Raw genomic sequence first — 26562 nt, 5'->3', positions numbered from 1 at the left:
GTATAAATTTATACTAAATTTTTATAACCAAAGAAAGATCTATATAAAAAAAAAAAGTGTGGATTATCAGAAAGAGGCTAAAACTACTTGGAAATGAATTTATTTGGTGTTGAGCATAGTGCTGAACTCATTCTTTCATAAATATATGTTGAACTGAGTTGAATCCAAAGCCAAGTCTTGGCAGAAGACTGGCTCATGTCCTCTTTTTTTCAGAGCAAAGTGCTGAAGTTCTCTTCTTTGTCCTGGTTTGTTTGAGAATCAGGCCCTACAAACGTCCTGAAATGCAGTACATCAAGTTCTTACAGCTACTTGGCCTTTCTGTGTACCTGCGATTTCCTGTACCTGTTTTTTTTATACAGTATGCCCAGTGGGCAATGACAGTTTAACCTCTTTTGAATACTAAGAGCTTTGCTAATCTTTGTCATTGCTAGTAGTGTTATTACTACAAAATGCTTTTTTAAATGATTTAATTTTATTACCTTTTTTTGTTTACTAACAGTAGTTCATTGAGCTGAACCACAATTGCAGCATACATAAAATTCCTCGACAACTTTCAGGGAGGGACAATGTGGATATCAACCTCGAAATGGCCACCCTACATGATTTAGGTCTAGAAAACTTCTGAGTTATGTGGACTAAAGACACTTAGCCTAAGATTGTTGCCCTATGATATAAGATATGTAATTGACAATACTTATGTGCTGTTTATTGCGTTGTCTCCCTAATCTCTTTATATGGTACATATAGGCTAATTGTAGAAACTTAATGCAATAATTTTTTTGGTTCTTATCTTTTTTTGCCTATAATAATTGGTTCTCTTGGGCCACCTCTTCCTTGACATATTTTCTTTTTTTTAATTGATTTTAACCTGTTCAACTAGTTCTTTGTTTTCTTCAACTGTTCTGCTTTTCATACCCTGTTATTGTTAGGGGCCGTGGAGTGGGTTCCAACTCATAGCTACCCTGTGTGGTGGGCATTTCCTAAAATGTAATCCCTCGTTTTAACTGCTTCTCCCCATTCTCATTCAGCTATTCTGAAGATGTTCTGTTATAAGATAAACACAGTACCTTCATTTGGCTGCTGGACATTTCTTTTTGGATAGCTTGTTATCATCTACAATTTTTCATATATAAAACTAGACCTACCTTTTCCCCTAAGTGAACTTGCCCTCTTCTGTAATAAATGGTACCATGTTGCCATTTCCCCAGTCATCTGGTCTCAAAACTTGGAGTTACCTTGGACTGCTAAGTGGAGTCATTCCCAAGCCTTCTCCATTTATTTGAAATGTCTCTCTTATCCTTCCACTGCTGAAACAGCCGTCCAGCCTGCCTTCCCAGTTCCAATTTCTTCATTATCCAATATACCCTGTGTCCTGCCTCAGTCAGATATTCCTAATGCTGTTTTTATGCTTGGCTCTAAAGCTAGGATACTTCTCTGTGGCCTGCATATCAAGCTCAAACTTGTTTGACTGTCACAGTTGGCATGATCTGATTCTATCTTACTTACCCTACCTTGTTTTTTATTTTATTTTATTAACTTTTATTAAGCTTCAAGTGAACATTTACAAATCCAGTCAGTCTGTCACATATAAGTTTACATACATCTTACTCCATACTCCCACTTGCTCTCCCCCTATTGAGTCAGCCCTTTCAGTCTCTCCTTTCGTGACAATTTTGCCGGCTTCCCTCTCTCTCTATCCTCCCATCCCCCCTCCAGACAAGAGTTGCCAACACACTCTCAAGTGACCACCTGATATAATTAGCTCACTCTTCATCAGCATCTCTCTCCCACCCGCTGACCAGTCCCTTTGATGTCTGATGAGTTGTCTTCAGGGATGGTTCCCGTCCTGTGCCAACAGAAGGTCTGGGGAGCATGGCCGCCGGGATTCCTCTAGTCTCAGTCAGACCATTAAGTCTAGTCTTTTTATGAGAATTTGGGGTCTGCATCCCACTGATCTCCTGCTCCCTCAGGAGTTGTCTGTTGTGCTCCCTGTCAGGGCAGTCATCGGTTGTGGCCGGGCACCAACTAGTTCTTCTGGTCTCAGGATGATGTAGGTCTCTGGTTCATGTGGCCCTTTCTGTCTCTTGGGCTCTTAGTTGTCGTGTGACCTTGGTGTTCTTCATTTTCCTTTGCTCCAGGTGGGTTGAGACCAATTGATGCATCTTAGATGGCCGCTTGTCAGCCTTTAAGACCCCAGGCGCCACATTTCAAAGTGGGATGCAGAATATTTTCATAATAGAATTATTTTGCCCATTGACTTAGAAGTCCCCTCAAACCATGTTCCCCAGACCCCCGCCCCTGCTCCGCTGACCTTTGAAGCATTCATTTTATCCCGGAAACTTCTTTGCTTTCGGTCCAGTCCAATTGAGCTGACCTTCCATGTATTGAGTGTTGTCTTTCCCTTCACCCAAAGCAGTTCTTATCTACTGATTAATCAATAAAAAACCCTCTCCCTCCCTCCCTCCCTCCCTCCCTCCCTCCCTCCCTCCCTCCCTCCCTCCCTCCCTCCCTCCCTCCCTCCCTCCCTCCCTCCCTCCCTCCCTCTCTCCCTCCCTCCCTCCCTCCCCCCTTCGTAACCACAAAAGTATGTGTTCTTCTCAGTTTTTACTATTTCTCAAGATCTTATAATAGTGGTCTTATACAATATTTGTCCTTTTGCCTCTGACTCATTTCGCTCAGCATAATGCCTTCCAGGTTCCTCCATGTTATGAAATGTTTCACAAATTCGTCACTGTTCTTTATCGATGCATAGTATTCCATTGTGTGAATATACTACAATTTATTTACCCATTCATCCGTTGATGGACACCTTGGTTGCTTCCAGCTTTTTGCTATTGTAAACAGAGCTGCAGTAAACATGGGTGTGCATATATCTGTTTGTGTGAAGGCTCTTGTATCTCTAGGGTATATTCCGAGGAGTGGGATTTCTGGGTTGTATGGTAGTTCTATTTCTAACTGTTTAAGATAACGCCAGATAGATTTCCAAAAGTGGTTGTACCATTTTACATTCCCACCAGCAGTGTATAAGAGTTCCAATCTCTCCGCAGCCTCTCCAACATTTATTATTTTGTGTTTTTTGGATTAATGCCAGCCTTGTTGGTGTGAGATGGAGTCTCATCGTAGTAGTTTTAATTTGCATTTCTCTAATGGCTAATGATCGAGAGCATTTTCTCATGTATCTGTTGGTTGCCTGAATATCTTCTTTAGTGAAATGTGTGTTCATATCCTTTGCCCACTTCTTGATTGGGTTGTTTGTCTTTTTGTGGTTGAGTTTTGACAGAATCATGTAGATTTTAGAGATCAGGCGCTGGCCTGAGATGTCATAGCTGAAAATTCTTTCCCAGTCTGTAGGTGGTCTTTTTACTCTTTTGGTGAAGTCTTTAGATGAGCATAGGTGTTTGATTTTTAGGAGCTCCCAGTTATCGGGTTTCTCTTCATCATTTTTGGTAATGTTTTGTATTCTGTTTATGCCTTGTATTAGGGCTCCTAGGGTTGTCCCTATTTTTTCTTCCATGATCTTTATCGTTTTAGTCTTTATGTTTAGGTCTTTGATCCACTTGGAGTTAGTTTTTGTGCATGGTGTGAGGTATGGGTCCTGTTTCCTACCTTTTTTTTTAATTACTTTCCTAAAATATATTCTATACTTTTATAAGGCTTGTCTCCCTAGTATGTTACAAATGCATCATGATTATTCCAGCTTTATTTATTCTTGCTATTTCTCTGGTTTGGGAGACCTTTTTTCTTGCTCTTTATCATGGCTTTCTCATTTCTTTTATTTAGGATTTCACAGCCTAGGTTCCCAGCTTTTTTTTTTTCTTCTTCTTTAAACCCAGTAGACCTTAAAATCTGATACTCTTTTTGGAGAAGGGTGGCTTGCTGTAACCAGGATTTTTATCTTTTAGCAGAAGACATTTTAATCTCTGGTGATGGGCATACAGAGTTTGAAAAAGTATCAGAAAAAGATGATTCTGATGCATTCCATTCCGGGGGTGGGGGAGGGGCAAGACAATTCTTCCTAGTAGAGAGCAATAGATATTGTAGGAAAAACAAGCATATAAACAATTAAACACAGTGGGATAAGTGCTTTAGTAGAGTTAGATACAGAGCAAGGCAAGACTCTTCTCATGGCCTTTATTGTTCATCCCGATTCTTCTAATCACCTGGCAATTCAGTGTTCCACTTCTGTAGTCCACTATTACCCCTTATTTCCCTAAATTACGGATTGAGTTGTATGGTGCCATGTTACTGTGAGACTAGGTTTTGAAATTCAAGGCTATTTGCAATCTAAATCTACTCTGTTCCTATCCTATCTCATTCATCAATTATAGAGCTCCTTCCATGCTCTGGTCTTGGCATTGAGGATACAGCAATGAACAAGATAGACCTGGTCTCTGCCTTCATGTGGCTTATAGTCTAATGGAGTAGTCACCCATAATAATGCAAGTAATTAATTATGGGAGTGCTACCAAGGAAAAGTACCTGTCTCCCACTTGCCTCATACTTGCTCTGTTCTAGCTACTTCATCCATGTATCTTCCTGTTTCCTCTAAGCAGTAGAATACATTTTAATACTTTATACTTTTTTAAGTGTATAGATCAAGTGATTTGCATAAAGTACTTAGTAAATGTTTGTTGTTGAGTTACTACTCAACCTAAACGTGATAGATAGTAGCTAGGAAAATTGTAGTTCTTCAAGGTCTTATACACTTGCCAGTGATTTAAACTGGACTGTTGGCTTGGTTTTCATTTGTCTGTGTCTGGGTCTGAAGTAACTAAATCACCTTCACACACCTAATGAAAGCCAGTGGGTTGACCAAATAGTGCTTTTCCGAGTACTGCTTTTCAGTCTGTAACATTTTATTCCTTCAAGTACTTATCATAAAATGTCTGTTCACCTAATGAAGTTATTTGGTGAATGCCAATAATATTTTTTAATTCTCCAAAGCTTTTTTTGTGTTATTGATGATTGGTGAATGATCAAATGAACCCCAAGGATAGATAACTTATTCTGCATCCCTTATTTCTCTCTAGATTTTTTATCCAGAAACTACAGATATTTATGATCGAAAGAACATGCCAAGATGTATCTACTGTATCCATGCACTCAGGTAACCAGATTTTCTTGGTAAAATAAGCAGCTTAGAAATAGCATTTAAATTGAGTGTATGGCTTTTTATTCATGAGTATAAGAATGAAAAAGTTTTTCTCCTAGCTTCAGAATTTTCAAATAGGATAAGATATTGTTATATTAACAAAATGATGAGAAATAGCTGTGTCTTTCTAGGAAGGAGGGAGGAGAAATTTATTTATTCCGGTAATAACAGATAATTTTGTTTATAAAAATATAATGTAATCTTTCATTATTGATCTAGTGTTACTTGGAGTTATGCATTTCACTGAGGGCAGTGAATGAAAGAGAAGTTTCGTCTCTTTAATTGAAATCTCTTAAAAGTGATAAAACTATATATATTTGAAAACTTTTATTATTTACCATTTTGTTTCAAGCTGAGAAGCTGAATTACAAAATAAACTTAAGTCATTTCTTGATATTCTTTAATAGTTCAACCAAATTTTGTCATTGTCTTCAAATAATACCAGCAAATACCAAAAGGTTGATCTTTACAGTTTATTTAATCATCTAGGTCCTTGCTGTTTTTAAGCCATTCATTTATTCATTACATAATTTTTATATCAACACAAATATGATAGGCACAGAAACAGTGTAATTCATTCACAATTTCATAATAAATCTGAAAGATGACTCAGTCCACGTCTTTGGCTCTTATAATCAACAAGGTACTAAATTGGAAAGAAGAGGTGATACGTTTGGAGGGAGGATAGGAGTAGGTGCCTATCGTATAGTATGGTAGTGTAGTGTTCCAGAATGGTACAAGTTTACTTGATGACCATAGGACCAGAGAAGAAGACGGTAGACGTGAGTAATGATAGCAGACGGTAAAGGAGATATGAATATGAGATTTCTTTGCTTGGGCCGCCCTTTTTATGTAACATTCTGTAAAAAAAAAGAAATTTTTGTTTTTTTTCCTGTATGTGTGTTTAATAAATGTTACATATTAACATAATGTTGTGTATCAACCTGTAAAAAACCTATTGTCTCCAATTTCTTTATCAAACATGTGCCAGATCCTTGGCGTCACTGGAATCAGTGTGAAGCATACTAAAGAATAAGGACTAGCTGAGGATTAATGGACTTCTTGTCTGTTAACCTCCTAAGAAGCTTCCTGCCATGCTGCTGCCAGAGCTACTTTCCAAAACAGCCTTGATCATATCAGACCCTCCGTAAAATATTTTGATGGCTCCTTTCCTGCTCCTTTCAGTTTCCAGTCTCATCTCCAGCCTAAGTACTTATACTCCGCTATTTTCACCAAACATGCCAAATATTCTTGTGCTGTTGGTCTTCAGTTTGCTGTTTCCTTTGCCTGAAATGCTCTTTTCTTCCTAGTTTAACTCATGCTCTTCTTTGGGTGACATCTCAGAATGCGTTCTGTTCACTGATAGCTTCTCTTTCTCTTTTCTAGTCGGGCAGAATTTAGTCTTTGTACTTCCCTAGCAGTTTTGTACACGGTTCTTAACCTGGATTTCTTAGGGGCAAGAACTATTTTTTTAATACTTTCTTTGTATCTTAGTTCTTAGATGCCTAGCATGTAGTAGAGAATCAGTAAATGTTTTTGTTAAAATTATTGTGACACCCTCCTCCTCCCAGGTCATGGGTATGTTTGTCTGTCCTATAAGTGGAAAAAAAAAAAAAGTTTTTTTCTCTGTATCAAAGGACTCTTCATGTTAGCTCATTTCGCACCTTCTTGGTGAAATTTTCTCCAGTGACTCTAGCTCATTCCCTTGTCTAAACTCCTTTTTATCTTTTAGTTATATATTGTTTCTTTTATGCATTTAATCTTTCCTCTCCAATTGGACAAACAATGGTAACATGAGAAATTAAAAATAAATATTAGGAATGGCTGATAATCTAGGGAAATTTTCAGAATGTAGCAATTTCAAGTATATGTATGTGAGCCAAATAGATTGATTCTGGTTATTGTGATTGGCTTAGTGTTACATGAGGTCTGCCTATGTTGATAACCTGTGAAGACTGTACCTGCAATGGATATCTCAACTTGGTAGGTACAGTGGCTAAGCTGGCAGAATTCCTCTACTAGTTCTGTAGCCACCACTTTCTAAAATGTAAGCTGGGTCCCAGGCCCTCAAATTCTCTAAAACAGAGGTGAAGAATTAACTGTGCCTGTGTAATGATGGAGTTAGAAGAGAAAGGGAGGAAGTCTGCTATTGTTGTCCATTTCTTTTAAGTACACAGTCTATGCTTAGAAAATATTATACAGAACAGTGTGTTCTGTTTGGGGATTTAGGGTTTTTTATTCGGATGTAGTGTATTTCCTAAAGAATGGGTTAGCAACACCTGATAATATGTACAAAGTGCTTATAACTGTTCTCAGAACCTCTTCTTTTACTAAGAAGCACAGCAGTGTTCAAGGCAGGTTCTTCTCTTTGTAAGATGAAGCACCATCACCCTTTTAGTTCAACAGTGACAGAAAAGCATTATCTCCCTGTTTTCTCCCTCCCTGCCCCTTCTTCCCTTTTTTAAGTCTTGACTGGCATTATTCCAAAGATTGTCACTGTACTTCAGTCATACTGAATTGCTCTTGTGGATTGCATCCCACAGATAAGACACCAATTCTCCATTAGTCTGAATGTATTTACATACTCTTTTCATTTCCCTTGATGTTTTATCTTCCTGAGAATAGATTTTGGGATTAATAGGTCCATAATCCCTTATCCTTAATTCAGAAAGCCTAAAAGCTCTGAAAATTGAGTTTAAGTTTGGCGTAAACTCATTTGCTGGCAAAATCTGATTAGAATTAATGAGGTTATTGTAATCTTTATTTATCTACTTAGTGTGATTATTTATGTTTCTCTGGAGAAAAGTAAAGTATTTGATTAGAGGTGCTGCCCCAGGGTTTGCTGGGGTTGTTTTATAATACTGTATATACTATAAAACCTTTGTAAAATCTGAGAATTCTGAATTCAAACCTGTCTGGTCTAAAGAATTTAAATAGGGGACTATGGACCAGTGCTAGGTTCTGCATTCTAATTAACTGCTGTGTTTAAGAACTTTTACTACTAATCTTTGAGATTAGCCTATGACTTCCTCTATGTTACTCAGCAATCAGCAAAGATCACTGGAATCCAAATAGGCTAAACCAGCTTCCTTCCTCTCATTGCTACAGAGTACAGCTTAAACAGGAGAAAAGAAAATAAAAAGAAATCTGAGCTCAGTATAGGCACGTAACAGCATTTAAGTAGGCACGGGAGAGCAGGAGCAAAAAGATTGGAAAGTGATATCAGGATTTTCAAGTCTCAGGTTTGAGATTAAGTACTTTTGATTTGGGGTAAAAGGATCTAAGTAGCCATTATGATTCCATACATAGCTCCATTATTTCCTTAAAATACTCCTAATAACTATCTAATAATTAAAGAGAGAGAAAAGACAGTGCCCGTGTATTACCTTCCTCTACCTTTTTCAGCAGACAGTGATATCCTTATATCACCTTTAATTTACCATCGAAAGAAATTAAAAGCTAACTCACTTTTCTTGGGGCTGTGAAACTCACATTCTGGGACTGTCTGAAAGTATAGCATCCACTTTCCTATGTAAAAATAAGGATAAAAGAGGAGGAAAGTCTGGAAGAAGAATATTCTTATTGATGAGAATGCAAGTTAGGTGTATTAGTGAAAATAAATATATAAGGGGACCCATTACATTTATAGGAGGTTATTAGCTATTTTGCTTTGGAATATTTATTGAGTAGGTTTAAAATCTTCTGAGAGGAGAACTTGATGTAGCTCTGTCTTGAGTGTTTTACTCTAAAGAGAAGCACATAGTCATATACTTAGGATTTATATCTGTATTTCTCTTGGCAAGTAGTTAAGTAGCTGCCATGGATGTATAAATTTTGGGGTTTATTGTATGAAATTTAAGTTCATTTCAGTTCTGTGAATGTAATACATCTGGTGCATATTCGTATTTAGATGATAGTGAGGTTTATAGGTTATTTGTAAAGACTGTAGACCATTTACTGAGTTTCTGTCATTTCTTTCTAATATAAATTTTTTATCTCCTTTCTTGTTATTAGGCCATCAGCGTCTTGCTAATGTCGGTGACTGTAAAGTGCCCTTGTGATCCTTTCTAATTTATGTTGATTCTAATCTGCGAAGGACCTTAGAATCCCGTTAACCTAACTCAGACTTACAAACATTTGTTTGTCTCTCCATTCATCTGTGAAATACAGATTGTTGGTGTTTTGAGCAACTGAGTCAGTTCCGACTCAGAGAAACTCTATAAGACAGAGTAAAACCGCCCCATAGGGTTTCCTAGGCTGTCATCTTTATGCGACCAGATTGCCAGGTCTTTCCCTCATGGAATGGCTGGTGGGTTCGAACTGCCGAACTTTCAGTTAGCAGCTAAGCACTTAACCATTGTGCCACCAGGGTTCCTTGAAATATTGATTAATATATGCTAGGCTCTGGGTAGACATTGATCACCAAGACCTATGTTGCCCCTGCCTTAAGGAAACTTTAGAGCTTAGCAGTTTTCTTTTTTTATTTAAAGAGTAAAAATACATAATTTGTACTTTATTTAAAACTCCTAAATTACCTGGATTAAACTTTTCTATGAGTTATGTGAATTCAGTTTAAATAAGATTTGCTATCTGAATCATTTTCATGAGACTTTTCTAAAATGTCTTGTTATTTAAAACTTACTGATCGTGGCAAGGCAAACAGAGAAATGAAGAGACTGCACCAATATTATATTAATATTAATTATTAACATCTAATTACACGTTGGATTTGTGCCGGAACTGTGATTTGGATCTGTGTCTAATCCCAGTCCAGTGCTTTTTGCATTACATTTTATGATTTTTTAGGACAATGTTATTATGTAAAACTAAAAAAGCGTCTGAGGTAAAGTATTATAACTGTAAAGGGAAATAATGTAGGATGCTGGCATTTTCCGTGTTTAGAATGTTTCTGTTCTTTTTTATAGTAATTTCTCCTTTTAATCTAAGAGCACTAGCTAGGTACAGCTGGGAAGCCTGACTGTTTTGCATGTTGTGTCTTCTAGTTTGTACCTGTTCAAACTAGGCCTGGCTCCTCAGATCCAAGACCTATATGGAAAGGTTGACTTCACAGGTAAGGAGTTATAAACTTGGCAGGAAACGCTCGATTTATGTGGAAATAGCCTGGAGAAGCAACAGTACCAATTTAAAGATCTTAAAAATACTCTGGAACAGAGATGAAAGAAGTATGAAATACCTTGCTTCTCCTAATGTGGTGGAAAGAACACTGAACTTAGAATCTCAGGCTCAGTTTTCTCATATGTAAATTGGCTGTAATATTAACATCTAACATTAAATGTTCATATAGCGAGGGTGGTGCAGGACTGGGCAGTGTTTTGTTCTGTTGTGCATAGGGGTTGCTGTCAGTCAGAATCGACTCGATGGCAGCTGAGAACAACAACAAATACAGTGAAAACACTTAATGAGCAGCCTTTCCTTCTTGCTTCCACCGAACAGTTGATGAGCCCCTATTGTGGACAAAGCAAAGGGGAGAGCAAGAGTGGGGCACTGAGATGCAAAGATGACAATTTTAAAAGTTTAGTTTATTTGAGTTGGTGTTTCTGTGTGTATTTGCTCTAGTTGGATGCTTATGTTTCTCTGATCTTATAATGTTAAAGGAGGAAGAGACACAGGGGCTTGGGGAGATAAAGGGCTGTGGTAATACTAGTTAGGGGTAAGATAGATTAAAATCTTTTGAGCTTGTTGGTGTTTTGTAAGGCTGGGAGTTTTAGATATTGGTAATGAAGCTTTTATTTTTTTTTATTTTTTGGGGAAAATATACACAGCAGAACACACACCCATTCATCAGTTTTTACATGTACAATTCAGTAACATTGGTTACATTTTTCACGTTGTGTCAGCATCATTGCTATCTCTACCTATATTATTTCACCACCATTGACTTACTCACTACCCACTAAACTCTCGTCTGTGTAAAGCTTTTAATTATGATATTTTTCCTCCCAAGGAGGTCATCCACTGGACTTAGGGCAAGGGCCAAACCTTATGTGTTGCTTTCTTTATCATTTGGCATTCTGCCTTAGAAATGAATTGTTTCATAGCAGCTAGCGATTTGATTGTAAAGACTAAGATAGCTGACTAGTTTGTGATTTGCTTGCTGTTGAGCTCCCTTTAAAGCTGTTCTATTCATCAACTCTTTGTAGGAAATGCCATAAGTAGTGGTTTTGAAAAACTGTTTCCTTTGGGGCCATTCTCATGTTATAGTGATTTTTGGTGTCCTTGATAATTTTTTTGATAATAGTAATAATAGTTAATTTAGTACGTGGTTTTTTTTTTATATACCAGGTACTGGGGTAGGTGCTTATCATATATTACCTCATTAAATCCTTATAACAACCCAGGAAGTAGATGCCATTTTATCCCATTTTATGGTTGAGGAACTGTTTCCTTCTCTGAGTTATGGAAAGATGCTTAACTTGCTTAACTAGGTCATAATTCTTTCTTGTAGAAGAAGAAATTAACAACATGAAGATTGAGCTGGAGAAGTATGGGATCCAGATGCCTGCCTTCAGCAAGATTGGAGGCATTCTGGCTAACGAACTGTCAGTGGATGAAGCTGCATGTAAGGAAAGAAAAATTTTGTGGGTTCAAATGGGATTGTTGCTTCTACTTCCAGTAATTAATACTATAATGATGTTCTTGGACATTAGGAATTTTGCCAGCACGTTTAAGTCAGTAGATGTAGTTTCAGACATTGCTGTAGTCTTCTATGCTATTGTTATTTGGAAATGATTGACTTTATTAAAATAAAAGTATCGGGAGAGTCCTGTATTACTTCAGTGCCTTTTTGAGTTGATATTTTATGTTGATTGATAATTATGTAAATTTCCATAGCAGATGCTCCTTGCAAGAGTTTCTTTTGAATATATCCCTGTGAGATTCTAAATTCAGCATCCCAAACATGGATCACAGGTAGAGCTGTGGCTTTGTGCATCATAAAGAATAGACTAGGCTCAGTAGGAACCAGGGAGCCAGTCCTCCAACCTCAATCTTTATTTCTCTGTCTTGAAAAGGAGCGTTGCTCCATAATAGAGACGCTACAGTGTTGGCTCGTACGTGTAACATGCATCCTCTGTATAACCTCGATGTTCTCTACTTTGCCTTTTTTTAGTACATGCTGCCGTTATTGCTATTAATGAAGCTATTGACCATAGAATTCCAGCGGACACCTTTACAGCTTTGAAGAACCCCAATGCCATGCTTGTAAATCTTGAAGAACCCTTGGCTTCCACTTACCAGGATATACTTTACCAGGCCAAGCAGGACAAAATGACAAATGCCAAAAACAGGGTAAAGACGAGATATTTGTGTTTTCTGACTGAATTATATTCTTTCGTCATTTGATATGTCTCCATTTTACAAATCAGTTTTATTGATGTATAATTTACATGCAATAAAATCACCCATTTTAAGTGTACAGCTTGATGAGTTTTGACAAATGGATGTAGTCGTATAACCATCACCCCAAAAAGTTCCCTGGTGCCCTTGGGTGATTTAGCTTTGCCTCCTACTAACCCCCTGTCCCTGGCCCCAAGCATCTACCATTCCACTTTCTGTCAGTATTGTTTACTTTTTCTAAAATTTCACATAAATGGAATTAGACAGTATGAAGTCTTTTGGTATTAGACTCCGTTTTGACTTCACTTTCTTCTTGAATTTTGTGCAAATAAAACTCTAGATAATGACATTAAAAATTAAGACGGACAACTTTCTGGAGCCATTGAGGATGGATGAACCCCTGAAACTATTGCTGAGATAATCTTTAAACCTTAAACCAAAAATATCCCCTGAAATCTTCTTTAAACCAAATAATAGTTTAGCTTAATTAGTAAAGAACATCTGCCTTTAGCATTGTGCTCTTTTAAAGAACTATATGGGATCAAACTGACAACAGAAAATCAAAAGGGTAGATAGGGAGCTTGGGGAGGGGCCAGTAAGTTTATGTTAATGGAGCGGGAACATTCAGAAGAGGAGGGCAAGAACGGTTGTACAGCTCAAAGAACGTAATCAATGTCGCTGAATCGTATAGGCAGAAATTACTGAATTGGTGTATGTTCTGCTGTGTATATTTTCAACAGCAACAACAAAAATAAATTATTAAAAAAATTAAGATGAACCTTTTGGAGGATGGTCTGTAAATATTATTATAGCCCGTCTCCGTTCCTAGCTTCTCTGGCTGAGATGTTCTTGTGTACTCTTATTATCATTTGCTTATGTGGAAGTTAGTTGAATGGTTCTGACTTGAAAAAAACCGGAGCCAAGGGTCCCATTTAAGACTTCATATGAACTTACTCATCCCTTGTTGAAACTAGTGATTAAAATATCTCAATTCTTTGAGTACACGTCTAGATTCTGACAAAACAAAGACAGCCCCACTCAGAATATTCTTCATATCTCTTATTATAGAGCAGGCATTACAAACCCTAAGATAGGTGCCAAACTCGCCTGCAGGCAAGGAGCTGCCGCCATGCCCCTGCCCGCACCACCAGTGGGAGGCTGTGAGAGTGGTGATCTGGTGCCCTTTCCTGCTCAGTGTGAGGCCAGGATGTAGGCCCTTGGTGCCTGCTGCCTCACAGGTGAGCAGGCCAGTGCCCATCTAACACAGCGTCTCTTGCCCAGCTCTGTGAGAATCCCTGTGCTTGAACAAGCGGATCTGCTTCTCATTTTTTAATTAAAGTGATAGTTTTTTTTTTTTAGTTTTCCTTTTTTGTTCTTTATAAAGGTGTTTAAGGCACACTTGTATTTGCTTTTGGTTCCGTTAGGGTGAGGGAGGAGCATAAATGGTTTCTGTGATCTTCTTAGGCACCTGAGCTAATTACTCTTTTTACTCATCCTCAGACGGAGAACTCAGAGAGAGAAAGGGATGTTTATGAGGAGTTGCTCACTCAGGCTGAAATTCAAGGCAATATAAACAAAGTCAATGGTAAGTATACTCCTGAGTCAGGCTCCTCAGGGGATATTGCAGGATAACATGAGTGTTGATCTATTCTTAGACTAATTACATGGTTTAAGTTTATTTATTTTTTGTCATTAGTGGGTTTGTTTAGGAGCTGTTTCTTCTTACAGTGTGTTGTGCTCATATGTCCTGTTTCAGCTGCCCTGTCCTCCACAGACCCTCACCTCACTCCTGAATCTTGCAGTAGATTCCTGACTGGTCTTTTTGGCTACGGTTTCACTCTTTCACCCTGTGTCACATGCTTCTGAGAAATTTTCATCTTGTCACTCCTCTGCTAAAGAACCTGCATTGGCTCTTTTTTTTTTAGTTGTGCTTTAGGTGAAAGTTTACAGAGCAAATTAGTCTCTCATTCAAAAATTTATACACAAATGGTTTCGTGACATTGGTGTGTCAACATTCTCCCCATTTCCATTTGTCCGGTTTTCCTGTCCCTTCCTGCCTTATCTTTGCTTTTGGGCAGGTGTTGCTCATTTGGTCTCATATACTTGATTGACCTAAGGAACATGTTCATTATGTATGTTATTGTTTTATAGGCCTGTCTAATCTATGGCTGAAAGGTAAATGTTGGGAGTGGCTTCAGTTCTGAGTTAGCAGGGTGTCTGGGGGCTATAGTCTCAGGGGTTACTCCAGTCTCAGTCAGACGAGTAAGTCTGACATTTTTCTCTGACTCTCTCCAGGACCCTCTCTCATGATCCCTGTTAGAATAGTCGGTTGCATCTATCAAAGGTAGATTCCTAGCCTAGTGGAAAGGAGCCCTGGTGGCGCAGTGGTTAAGTACTTGGCTGTTAACCAAAAGGTAGGCAGTTCAAACCCACCAACTGCTCCGTGGTAGAAAGATGTGGTACTCTGCTTCCGTGAAGATTACAGCCTAGGAAACTCTGGGCCAGTTCTACGCCGTCCTGTAGGGTCACTGTGAGTTGGAATCGACTTGATGGTGCACAACAACAGCAACAATAGCCTATTGGAGTTCTTTGTGCAATATTTTAGTATACAACCCTCCATTAAAACTCATTAGCCTTATTATCTCCCATATTCATTCTATTCATTTCATGACTCATGAAAAGTCTGGCTCTGGAGTGGTACAGACTTGAGTTTTAATCTCTTGTCCTGCTATGAAGAGCTGTATGACATTGGACATCTCCACCATAGAATTATGAGGAGGTTATGAGGTCATGTGTGTAAGTTGCCTAGTATTTAGTAAGTACTCAATAACTGGTATTATTATCTTATTATCTCTGTGTTACCATATAATCTCCACACAGTGATGCCCTGGCTACAGGGCCCTCTCTTACCTAGTGAGGTGGTACCCATCACTCAAGTTCCAGCTCAGTTCTCACCTCATTGCCTGTCCTAGCTTACAACATACTTCTCTTTAAAATCTCCCACAGCATTTATAGGTGAAGCCACACAATTTGCGCCTAATTGTGCATTGTCTTGTGTTGCTTGCTCTGTTTCTGATTTCATTATAAATTCCTTAGAGATTATTTATTCCTTCTGCTTCTTTTGAAATCTTCATAATTCCTAGCATAGGATTAGACTCACTGAAAAGCTTATTTGATTTTAACCAGTTGGGCCAGGCTTGCTCTTGTTTTGCTCAAGTTAATAATAGTAATCAGTATCCTTCATTGTTCATTTGAAGCTCTTAACTTCTGAACTGAACTAATACTTGGAATACAAGAGAGCTGTTGTTGTTGTTAGGTTTCATTGAGTCGATTCCAACTCATAGTGACCCTGTATGACAGAACTGCCCCGTAGGGTTCCTAGGCTGTAATCTTTATTGGAGCAGATTGCCAGGTCTTTTCTCCCATGGTGGTCTGGTGGGTCTGAACTGCTGACCTTTCAGTTTGCAGTGGAGCGCTTTAACCACTGCACCCCTAGGGCTCCTCTTACAAGATTTTACCGACTGCATATGAAGTGAAGTTCTGCATCCTGACCAGGATCCTTTATATTTCGTTATGTTCTGTTTCATTTAGGTTATAGCAATGGCCTTCTGGTTAGAGCAATAATACTAGTTCCCTTCAGATATGGGTGATTTGGAGTGCTGTACCTGGGTGGATATATAAGTCAGCAAGTATAAACCAGAGTGTGCTGATATTTGGTTCTCTGTGTGAGAAGAGTCAAGCACATTTCCTCTGTACAGAATGCATGAAATACTCCTTTGGTTTTGCTTAGGGATTTTTCCTACTATGTTACTTGGGATTTTATAACCGTGGTAGCTTTACCTGGCTAATTATATGTGAGTCCATTATAAACACATGAGGAAAGGACCATATGTACATGCTTTGGAAGTGTTCTTTCATGTTGTTCTCATGTGGTCAGAGGAGCAAAGTAATAAAATAAATGAAGTGGGAAGGTAGATAATTCAGATGGATTTCAGGGCAGCGTGGTTAGAACAAGGTAGCCAAGGTGTATGAGGTGCAGTCGAAGAATAAAGTAAATAATGCTGACTTCTTGAAGCTTTTAGGTATGTTTGAGAGTATGTGAACTTTCACCGGTGTTCTCAGTTGGACAAGAGGGTGAGGACAAGGCCGAATTCCCTGTAGAGGGGCAGTCTTTTCCTCATTGTGGAGAAAGTCTGAGGCAAGGGGAAGTTGTATGCTAGGAAGATATGGGGACTTGAGGTCCCAGGAATTATCTTAATGTAATTATAGATAAGATTCTTTCTCCAGGGCAGGGGAACCAGCAGTTAAGCCATTAACACTGCCCCAGAAGAAAGCTGCAGGCCAATTAGTTAAAAATGAGAAAAGCTTTTTTATTGTTGTTAAATAGAATAAGGAAAATTAGAGTTAAATGATTAAAATTTAGTGAGAATATTTACATCATGTTTTAAACTTTGTCATCTGCATAGCATAAATGCTAATAAATGCTTATTTAAATATTTATATACTTGAACTAGTGAAAGGAGCCCTGGTGGCTCAATGGTTAAGTGGTCGGCTCCTAACCAAAAGATCGGCAGTTTGAGCCCACAAGCCACTCCACGGGCGAAGATGTACCAGTCTGCCTCTGTAAAGATTACAGCCTTGGAAACCTTATGGGGCAGTTCTACTCTGTCATATAGGATTGCTATGAGTCAGAATCGACTCGACGATGCTGAGTTTGGTTTGGTTGTTTTTTTTTTCCTTTGTTTAAGTGTAAGTTTATGCTTCTAGAAAAAGCACGGTTGACAGGGTGCTTTTGTAGATACTCTGATTCTGCTTTGCATACCTTGAGAAAGCCTGGTTGTTAGCTGTATTTGTTCATTCTCTGTCTCTCCTTTACTAAGAAAGCACCGTATGTCTGTTTTGTTTTCTGCTATATTCGCAGCGTATAGCAGGTGCTCAGTAAGTATTGTTGAAGGACCAAAACCAAACCAAACCAAACCCACTGCCATCAGGTCGATTCCGACTCATTGCGACCCTATAGACAGAGTAGAACTGCCGCATAGCGTTTCCAAGGCTATAAATCTTTATGGAAGCAGGCCCACATCTTTCTCCCATGGAGCGGCTAGTAGGTTCAAACCACTGACCTTTCGGTTAGCCAGCTGAGCTCTTTAACCACTGCAGCACCAAGGCTCCTATGGTTGAAAATGTAGATGGTTAATGTGGCTAATAGATACTTAGACCTGCAGCAATGACTCAGGGAACCCTATGGTGGGTATGGTTATCAGTTGAATTGAAGGCATCATTACTAGTAGTCTATAGACCACACAAGGAGCCCTGGTGGTGCAGTGGTTAAGTGCTTGGCTGCTAACTAAAAGGTTGGTTGTTGAAACCCACCAGCCACTCCATGGGAGAAAGATGTGGCAGTCTGCTCGCATAAAGATTTACAGCCTTGGAAACCCAATGGGACAGTTCTACTCTGTCTGATAGGGTCACTGTGAGTTGGAATCGACTCAAGGGCAGTGGGTATGGTTTGGTTTTATAGACCACACATCCACAGCAGTTTTTTAGACCTCTTTTTCCTTTCACCTCTTAGTTTTATTTATTAGTTGTGCTCTTCTCCACTAACCCCGTCTCCAACTTTATAGTTTGAGACTTTATTTTCCCTTGGGCTGTTTTTTCTTTCTAACAGTATATAGTAATTTTCTTTTTGATTTTTACTAATAAAAACATTTAAAATAGGTAAGTACACCCATGCCCCAAATATTTTGATTTTTGTGTGTGTGTGTGTTTTACTGTTGATATTTTGGTACTTTGGTGGTAGACTCAGATATTCGTCCCTGAGGGAGGGGAAACCCTATTTCCTCTCCTAACAAAAGGAAGCTGAAAATCAAGACTATCATGATGAGGCAGTGGTGTCTCCATAGAATTTCTCACCTTTCATGCCGGAGACCTGGGTTTGATTCCTGGCCAGCGTCAGCGGAGGCTTACTTGTTGCTGTGATACTGAACAGGTTTCAGCGGAGCTGCCAGACTAAGACAGACTAGGAAGAAAGCCCTGGCTGTCTATTTCCAAAAATCAGCCAGTGAAAACCTTTTAGATTACAATGACATGGTCTATAACCGATCGTGGGGATGGCGCAGAACCGGGAAGCCCTTCATTCTTTTGTGCATGGGGTTGCCGTGAGTTGGGGACTGACTCAGGTAACAATAATAACAACAGAGGCTATCATATCTGAAACAAGAAATGACCTTATTCTGACTTTCAACCTAATAATACCTTATTTATTTTACAATATGCAAGGGGTTTTCGTTTATATGATTTCAGTTAATCTTAAAAATAACCCTGTAGGGAAAGTGTGTTTATTATCATTTACAGATGAAGCAATTTCTGGGTTCTCACTGTCAGATATGATATTAAAGTGCACTTGTGATCCCAGGTTCTATGATTAGAAGTAGAGAATCTCCAGAGGGGGAGGCTGCCCCCCTGTTCTGCTCAGCATGGGTCAGACTGCCCTTGACTTATGGACACTGACCACAGTGGGAGGAGTATATTGAGGAGATACAAGGATAATGAAGGGATTCGAAATGCTGCTATGTAAGAAGTGGTTGAAGGAGCTAAGGCCATTTAGCAAGAAGCTCTAGTGCCACAATGGTTAAGCACTAGGCTGCTAACCGAAAAGTTGGCAGCTTGAATTCACCCAGCAGTTCCTTGGGAGAAAGGCCTGGTGATTGCTCCTGTAAAGATTACAGCCAAGAAAACCCTCAGGGACAGTTCTACTCTGTAACACATGGGGCCGCTATGAGTTGAAATTGACTCTATGGCATCTCAACAACTGACTGTCACAGAGGCAGGAGGTTGAATGTATTTAGTGTGAACACTGGGGTGGGAACTTAAAAAAAAAAATGTTTGAAACAAAGTTGTCCAGATATAGCAAATTGCCTGTGAGATAGGTTCTCTTATTTAGTACTCTGGAAAAAATTTTTTTTTTCTTTTTTTTAAACATAGTCTGGGCAACTACTTGCATCTTAGAGGGAATTTAAGCATGTATGGGTCGAAATTGGTGGTTTTCTTCTATTGTTGCTCATACTGGTGCCAAGCTATTTGCATCTGGAAGCTTTTACATAGGCCTAGGGCGTGACCCAGTCATGTGCATTTTAAATCTGATGAACAGCTTGGTTGGGTACCACTGGACTTGATGACTTTAACATTCTCTTCCATTCCCAAGATTTTATGCTTCTGAGGTACTACAGAAGAAAGACTGTCTGGATTATGTTCCTCTAACCTGGAACTGGCTCTAGGGAGGGAAAGATATTCCAGGCTATTATGTTAACATAGTTTTTTTTTTTTTTTAAGCTTTTGTCTTTTTCCTCCTTAGCATATTCTGCATTAGCAAATATCGACCTGGCTTTAGAGCAGGGAGACGCACTGGTGTTGTTCAAGGCTCTGCAGTCACCAGCTCTGGGGCTTCGAGGACTGCAGCAACAGAACAGTGACTGGTACTTAAAGCAGCTCCTGAGTGATAAACAGCAGAAGAGACAGGTACAAATACTCTGAGGTGAACCTGCCAGAGTTTGTATGCATCCGTCTGATGAATCCCATGTTGTTATTTTGAAGAGATTAATGAGACATTTTTTTTTTTAACCTCGTATAACTTTCTTTTGCATATAAATCAGATTTTAAAAAATCCTCAGGTAAAGTGTTCATCGTCTTAAGCTTGATTTAGTTACAAAGTTGTGAATCCTCTTTAAAAGCACCCTTGGCCTCACCTAGCCATCCGTTCACTCCAACCACCCACCCACCCCCACCCCCTCACTAAAAGGCAATGGAGAAAACTTTAATTTTTTTATATTCCTTGTTTAGGAATTTCCTCTTCAAAAAAACCCACACCTTGCCAGTTTCCTGTGGGAAGTACTTTATGTGCAGTAAGAGTAGACTGGGATTGTCCTTCGTGGTTTTTTTTAGAACAAATATGAGGGACTTTCTTTTTTGTCTAAATAAGGGCAAATATACATTTTATAAATTTCCAGCATATGTTGGCCAGAGTAAGCAGTATTAATTTGGTACTGGTTGTATAAACATTTTATATCAGAATTTTGGCGTTTTTCAAGGAAATACTCTTTTAAATGTACTGATATCTGGAAAGTTACTCTATTCCAGATTTGGCAAGGACTTTTGGCTCTAGCTCTGACCGCCGCTTTGGCTACATGCAGCCTGGAGCTGTCATTTATGTCCGTGGCTCTCTGTCCCTTGTGACTGCTGTTGAGATATGGAGCTATAAGGTCTGGAGGCATAGGCATGAGGAAGCTTTACAAAGTGTTCTTTGTTTTTCTCAGAGTGGCCAGGTTGGTCCCCTGCAGAAGGAGGAGCTACAGTCTGGAGTGGACGATGCAAACAATGCTGCCCAGCAATATCAGAGAAGTAAGAGTCCTCTCAGCTGGGTGTTCAGTTACATATTCAGCAGGGGAGAAGAGTTGTGGCTGATGTCAACACAGGGTCTGATGTTAGCTTCTGTCACCTTCTCCCCAAAACAAAACAAAAAACCATAATCAACTGCTTAGGTACCTTTGGTGGCAGTAGGGTTCTTGAGACTTCCTATGGTTTTAACAGTAGAACTGGAGTATTGAGTGTATGCTCAGTTAGGGTGGTATCCACATGTGGAAGAGGTGAGATGTAGGGACTGGTGGATTTGAACGGTGAAAGAGGAGAGAAGGATGTTCCTAATGAGAGGCAGTAAGGGGGAAAGAAGTACAGAAGGGGAAAGCCATGTTTAAGGAACAGTCGTTAGGGTAAAAATTTTGTAGATGTTTTGGGCTGAGTTATGTAAGACAGAAGTTGGAAAGAAATGCATTGCCTGTCATTATAGCCTAAGAAGCTGGGATGCTAGGCTCCAGGGGAAGGAAGAGTGTTTTAGGTCGAGAGTAGTGTTGGCACACAGGGTGAGCTGGAGTGGACAGAAAATATGGATGAGAACAGTTAGGAGGCTTCTTATTAAAGACAAAAGTTCTTCCTCAAACTTTATGGCTGTTAGTTTATCCACAGAATATAATTTTCTTCTGCAAAACTTGGCATCTCCTTCCCTTCAGGACCAGGGCTTTGAACTGGTTTGTTCCTATCCAAACCCTGCTGAGGAATATGCATTTCTGACAAGTTCCTAGGCAATGCCAATGCTGCTGGTGAGGGACCAGTTCTGAGAACCACTAGTAGAGCAGTAGTTCTCAGAATTTATTATACTTAAGAATCACTCTGTCTTACAGGGTCACTATGAGTCGGAAATCAATTCAGCAGTAGGCTTGGTTTTTTGGTTTTAGACAGTTACCTGGGGATCTTGTTAAAATGTAGATGCTGATTCAATATATCTGGGGTGGAAACGCACACTCTCAGCAGGGGTTTGAACCAGAACAAACCAGTTTGAAGCCCTGCTCAGGACTAAGCCTACTGCATATCTAACCTCCTGTTGTCTACCTAGGATTGGCAGCAGTGGCTGCGATTAATGCTGCCATCCAAAACGGTGTTGCTGAGAAGACTGTTTTGGAGCTAATGAATCCTGAAGCCCAGCTGCCCCAGGTGTATCCCTTTGCTGCCGATCTTTATCAGAAAGAACTGGCTACCCTGCAGCAACAGAGTCCTGAAGTAAGTTAGGGCACTTGTCCTGTTGGTGAGCAAAATGGGGTGGAAGTGAATTTAATATCCACTATTTTTTATTTTGTTGTCGTTGTTGAGTATACCCACTTCTTAGGGTGACTAGGTGGAATTTCTTACCAGAAACTTAGACTCCTTTTGGGTATATTGATCTTCTGGCCTCCCTTGGTATCTGAGAATGTCTTTCCTCACTGTCTCCCCTTTCCCTGTCTGTACAGCATAGCCTCACCCATCCTGAGCTCTCTGTTGCAGTGGAGATGTTGTCATCGGTGGCCCTAATCAATAGGGCGTTGGAATCCGGAGACATGAATACAGTGTGGAAACAGTTGAGCAGTTCAGTCACAGGCCTTACCAACATCGAGGAAGAAAACTGTCAGAGGTGGGTACCCAGAGTGGGTGGAGTCCATCAGCTAGCTGTCACCTCTTTCATATATCAGCACTGCTGTTTTCCTCACTGACATTGTGACTTTAGTTTGGTCATCCTTTTTCCCCCCCTACTTTGACTCATTATTGTTTATTAAATTGGGGCATTTAAAGTAAATTGCAGACATTATATTCTAAAATATATGCATAAGTATGCATCTCTTAAAAAAAAGAGAACATTTGTTATATGGGCAAAATAACACCATTTCATATCCTAATGTAATAATAATTCTTTAATATCATCGAATATGTAGTCCCTTTTCATATGTCCTCAGTTGTTCTAGAATTGTTCTTTACAGCTCATTTTTTCAAACCAGGATCCAGTTCAGGACCATGCATTACGTCTGGTGGTTGTGTCCCTTAGGTGTCTTTTAATCTAAATAGGCCCTTTCCTCATGACATTCACTTGTTAAAGAGACAGGGTCAATTGTCCTACAAAATGTTCCATCTTCTGGATAGTTCCGGTTTCTTCTTCGTATTTGGTTTATTTTTATAAATTGGAAATTAGATCTAAAGACTTGTCAATATTCATTTCAGTATTTTTGGTGATGTGTAGTGTATTTCATATTGCCTCATATCAAGAGGCATATAAAATCTAGTTGTCCTACCATTAGAGACACTAAGATTGATCCCTGGATTAGAGAGAGAGCCTGTCCTTCCAATGTACAGTTTTGTTTTTCCGTTATCACCGGGAAATAATCCCTTTTTGCACTATCAGAATGTCCAATTTCCCATCAACCATTTACCTAGTATTTTTAACTCCAATTGATAATTCTTACTTAGATCAGTACTTTAGGTATGAGTTGCAGAATGATGACTTGTTGATCTATCATTCCTTCTACCTTTATTAGCTAGTGTTATGGCCTTCTTTTCTTGTCTTTACTGGAATTGCTTAAGCTGCTGCCTCTGATTCCAGAGTTGGTCTCACCTGGAGTTCAGAGTGTGTAACAGGCTGTTGACAATAAGTATTTTTCCTTGGATTTTCACACATTGTTTAGAGTAACTCCCCAATCTCAAAGCTAGCCTCTAGAATGTATCAAATTGTTGGAGTGCCTTAGCTGGCTTTGTTCCTCGAATACTTTGCTCCTTAGTTTTCTCATTCCTGTCTTCTATATTCATCCTGAAGGCCCTTTTTTATGCTGGGCTTCATTGTCTTTTTTGTTGGGGGTAATGGGGCAGGTATCTCGATGAATTGATGAAACTGAAAGCTCAGGCCCGTGCAGAGAATAACGAATTCATTACATGGAATGACATCCAGGCTTGCGTGGACCATGTGAATCTGGTGGTGCAAGAGGAGCATGAGAGTGAGTATTCTGTTTCCCGTGACCACCCCTGCCCCATAATGTCAGAATTAAAGATGGCGCAATTCCATGAACTGATTCCAAATACCATTTCTGGTAAGATTTTTGGGTGAGAGACTGAAAAAGTATAAGTCGAAAAGCTAAGGTTGGATATTGTTTTTAAAACACCAGGTAGTTACTGTGACTAAGTATATATCTAAGAAGAACTAAATTTTCCTTGAGGTGAATTGAACATCATTTGTTATTTTTAAATGCTGCCCTTATTGTTATAACTGGTAGTTTGTGGTATAAGAAAACAAGAATGACTTTACTGCTTGGTCCCCAGGCCAGATTCCTGCAGGTAAATTCAAGGGAATTCTTATGAAGTAGCACAGCATCAAGACATCTATGGAGTGAGCTTTTCTAGCCTTCATTATATGTCGTGCAAGAAGTACTGGCTTGGACTAGAGAGCCCTGGGCTTAGATCCTGGGTCTGCCATTTGTTTGCTCTGTGCTCTTGAACAGGAGGTCCTTAAGCCTCATCTTCTATAAAAAATGTTGAATTGGGTGACTTTTTAAGATTCCTGAACTCTGACTCTTCTGTGATTGAGAATGGCTTTGATTGTACATTGGAATGTATACTGTAAAGACAGTTTCATCAAAATTCTCCTCCTTTTTAAGTTAAAGCAATAAAATCAAAAGGACATAAGCTTTGAAGAGTAACCCTTTTTTATGTACAAAAGGGCTTACTTTAGATGAAACAAAAACTAAAAAACAAAATAGCAGTCAGTGCTACTTAATATTATAGATGACAAATTGTAGTTTGAATCCTGGTAACTCTTCAGGTAGATTTTTGATTAGTTAGTGTGTTTAAAGATTTATTTATACAATTTCTTAATTAAAAAATACTTTTGTCCCTTCATACTTAGGGATTTTAGCCATTGGTTTAATTAATGAAGCCCTAGATGAAGGTGATGCCCAGAAGACCCTGCAGGCCTTACAGATTCCTGCAGCCAAACTTGAGGGTGTCCGTGCAGAAGTGGCCCAACACTACCAAGACACATTGATCAGAGCAAAGAGAGAAAAGGCCCAGGTGAGCAGCATCAGAATTGTTTCTTTCTCTTCAGAGAACAAAGATAGTTGTGGGGATGTCTCTCTTGAGTCACTCAATGAGTGTGTCCTGGGCATCCCTAGATTCAGAGCACTGGAGGGATACAGAGGTATGAGACATAGATGCCACTTTCCAAAGAGCTCATGCTATTTTACACGTTTGATTCTTTTGTAGTTTTTTGTTTTATTTTTATTGTTGTAGACATGTCTCTTATTGAACTATAAGATCCAGAAAAGTGTACAAATTATGTAAGTATACAGTTGTGTAAATTTTCAAAAGTGAGCATACTTATGTAATTGGTACTCAGACTTTAAAAAAGCATTTCCAACACCTCTGAAGCCTTCTCGTGTCCCTTATCCTGCATCCTTATCCATGCCCCATCTCTGGTAGCACTAGACTCATTTCTAACACTACAGTTGATAGTTGCCAGTTTTTTGAACTATGTTTAAGTGGGAGCATACATTATGTACTCTTTTTGTGTCTGGCTTCTTTTGCCCGATATAATGTTAGCAATATTTAGCCATGGTTTCTCTGTTCTCATTGCTGGATATTATTCCATAGTGTGGTTGTATAGTCTACTGTTGGTAGATTTTTGGTTGTTTCTCACTTCTGGGCTATTACAAATAGTGCTCCTATGAATATTCTAGTACATGTCTTTTGGTGACTATATCTGTGCGTTTCTATTAGATACACACCTAGGAGTGGCATTACTGGGTCATAGGGAACTCGTATGTGTTCAACTTCAGTAGACACTGCCGTGAAGTTTTATTTGTAACAGCTTTATTGAGATATCATTCACATATCATACAATTCACCATTTTAAAATACACAATTCAGTGGTTTCTCATATGTTCTCAGAATTATACAGCCATAACCACATTCAATTTTAGAATATTTTTTTTACCCCCAAAAGAAAAGAGCAGTTACTTCTCATTTTCCCCTAGTACCCCCAGCCCTAGGCAACCACAAATCTCTTTTCTGCCTCTTTGGATTTGCTTCTGGTGATTTCATATAAATGCAGTCATACAATATGTGTTTTTTTGTAACTGGGTACTTTGACTTGGTACAACGTTTTCAAGGTTCATCTATGTTGTAACATTTCATTCCTTTTTTTCTGGCTGAATAAAATTCCTTTGTTTTCCATTCATTCATTGATGGACATTTGGGTTTTTCCACTTTTTGGCTATTAGGAATAATGATCCTATGAACATAAAATTTTCCAAAGTGATTGTAACACCACCTGTCTTTTTAAAAGCTTATTCACCTTGCCTTCCCAGATGAGGAAATTGACAAGATTTATACTTCTTGTTATCCTGTTGCTGTCTAGGAAGTTGCCTTGTACATAGTAGGCCCTCAAATATTAGTTGCATGATTAAAGCATAATTTCATCTGTTTTTTAATTGTGATTTATCTCCTTCGGATTCTTTCTAAGTTGCAACAATTATATAGAGAGGACCATAGCTTTCTTTTCTGCCTTAGAAAATCCCTAAAGTGAGGTTCTTGTAGCAAGTGCAAGAGCTAAAAGAAATTCTTAACTCAAGGGTTCAGATGCTTTCTGGGAAGCCAAGGGAAGAAAAAGAGATCAGGGCTTTAGTGTTTTGGAGGTTTTTGTACACTGACAC

The 26562-nt window shown here is 39.0% G+C and overlaps 1 protein-coding gene across 1 annotated transcript in view; it reads left to right on the top strand.

Moving 5' to 3' along the window:
- Positions 1-26562, top strand: part of IQGAP1 (IQ motif containing GTPase activating protein 1) — a 101919-nt gene that overhangs the window by 33274 nt on the left and 42083 nt on the right. Inside the window, exons 5-15 of the mRNA XM_064267169.1 lie at positions 5031-5107; positions 10156-10223; positions 11619-11732; positions 12282-12460; positions 14009-14093; positions 19863-20026; positions 20821-20905; positions 21954-22117; positions 22345-22505; positions 23729-23853; positions 24759-24922. Coding sequence (XP_064123239.1) covers positions 5031-5107; positions 10156-10223; positions 11619-11732; positions 12282-12460; positions 14009-14093; positions 19863-20026; positions 20821-20905; positions 21954-22117; positions 22345-22505; positions 23729-23853; positions 24759-24922 — 1386 coding nt within the window. The remainder of the gene's footprint in view (positions 1-5030; positions 5108-10155; positions 10224-11618; positions 11733-12281; positions 12461-14008; positions 14094-19862; positions 20027-20820; positions 20906-21953; positions 22118-22344; positions 22506-23728; positions 23854-24758; positions 24923-26562) is intronic.

The sequence above is a fragment of the Loxodonta africana genome, chromosome 13 (genome assembly GCF_030014295.1).
Source record: "Loxodonta africana isolate mLoxAfr1 chromosome 13, mLoxAfr1.hap2, whole genome shotgun sequence".
In the NCBI taxonomy this organism is placed as follows: domain Eukaryota; kingdom Metazoa; phylum Chordata; class Mammalia; order Proboscidea; family Elephantidae; genus Loxodonta; species Loxodonta africana.
Note: the sequence above shows the minus strand (reverse complement) of the source record. Positions and strands in the feature narration are given on the sequence as shown.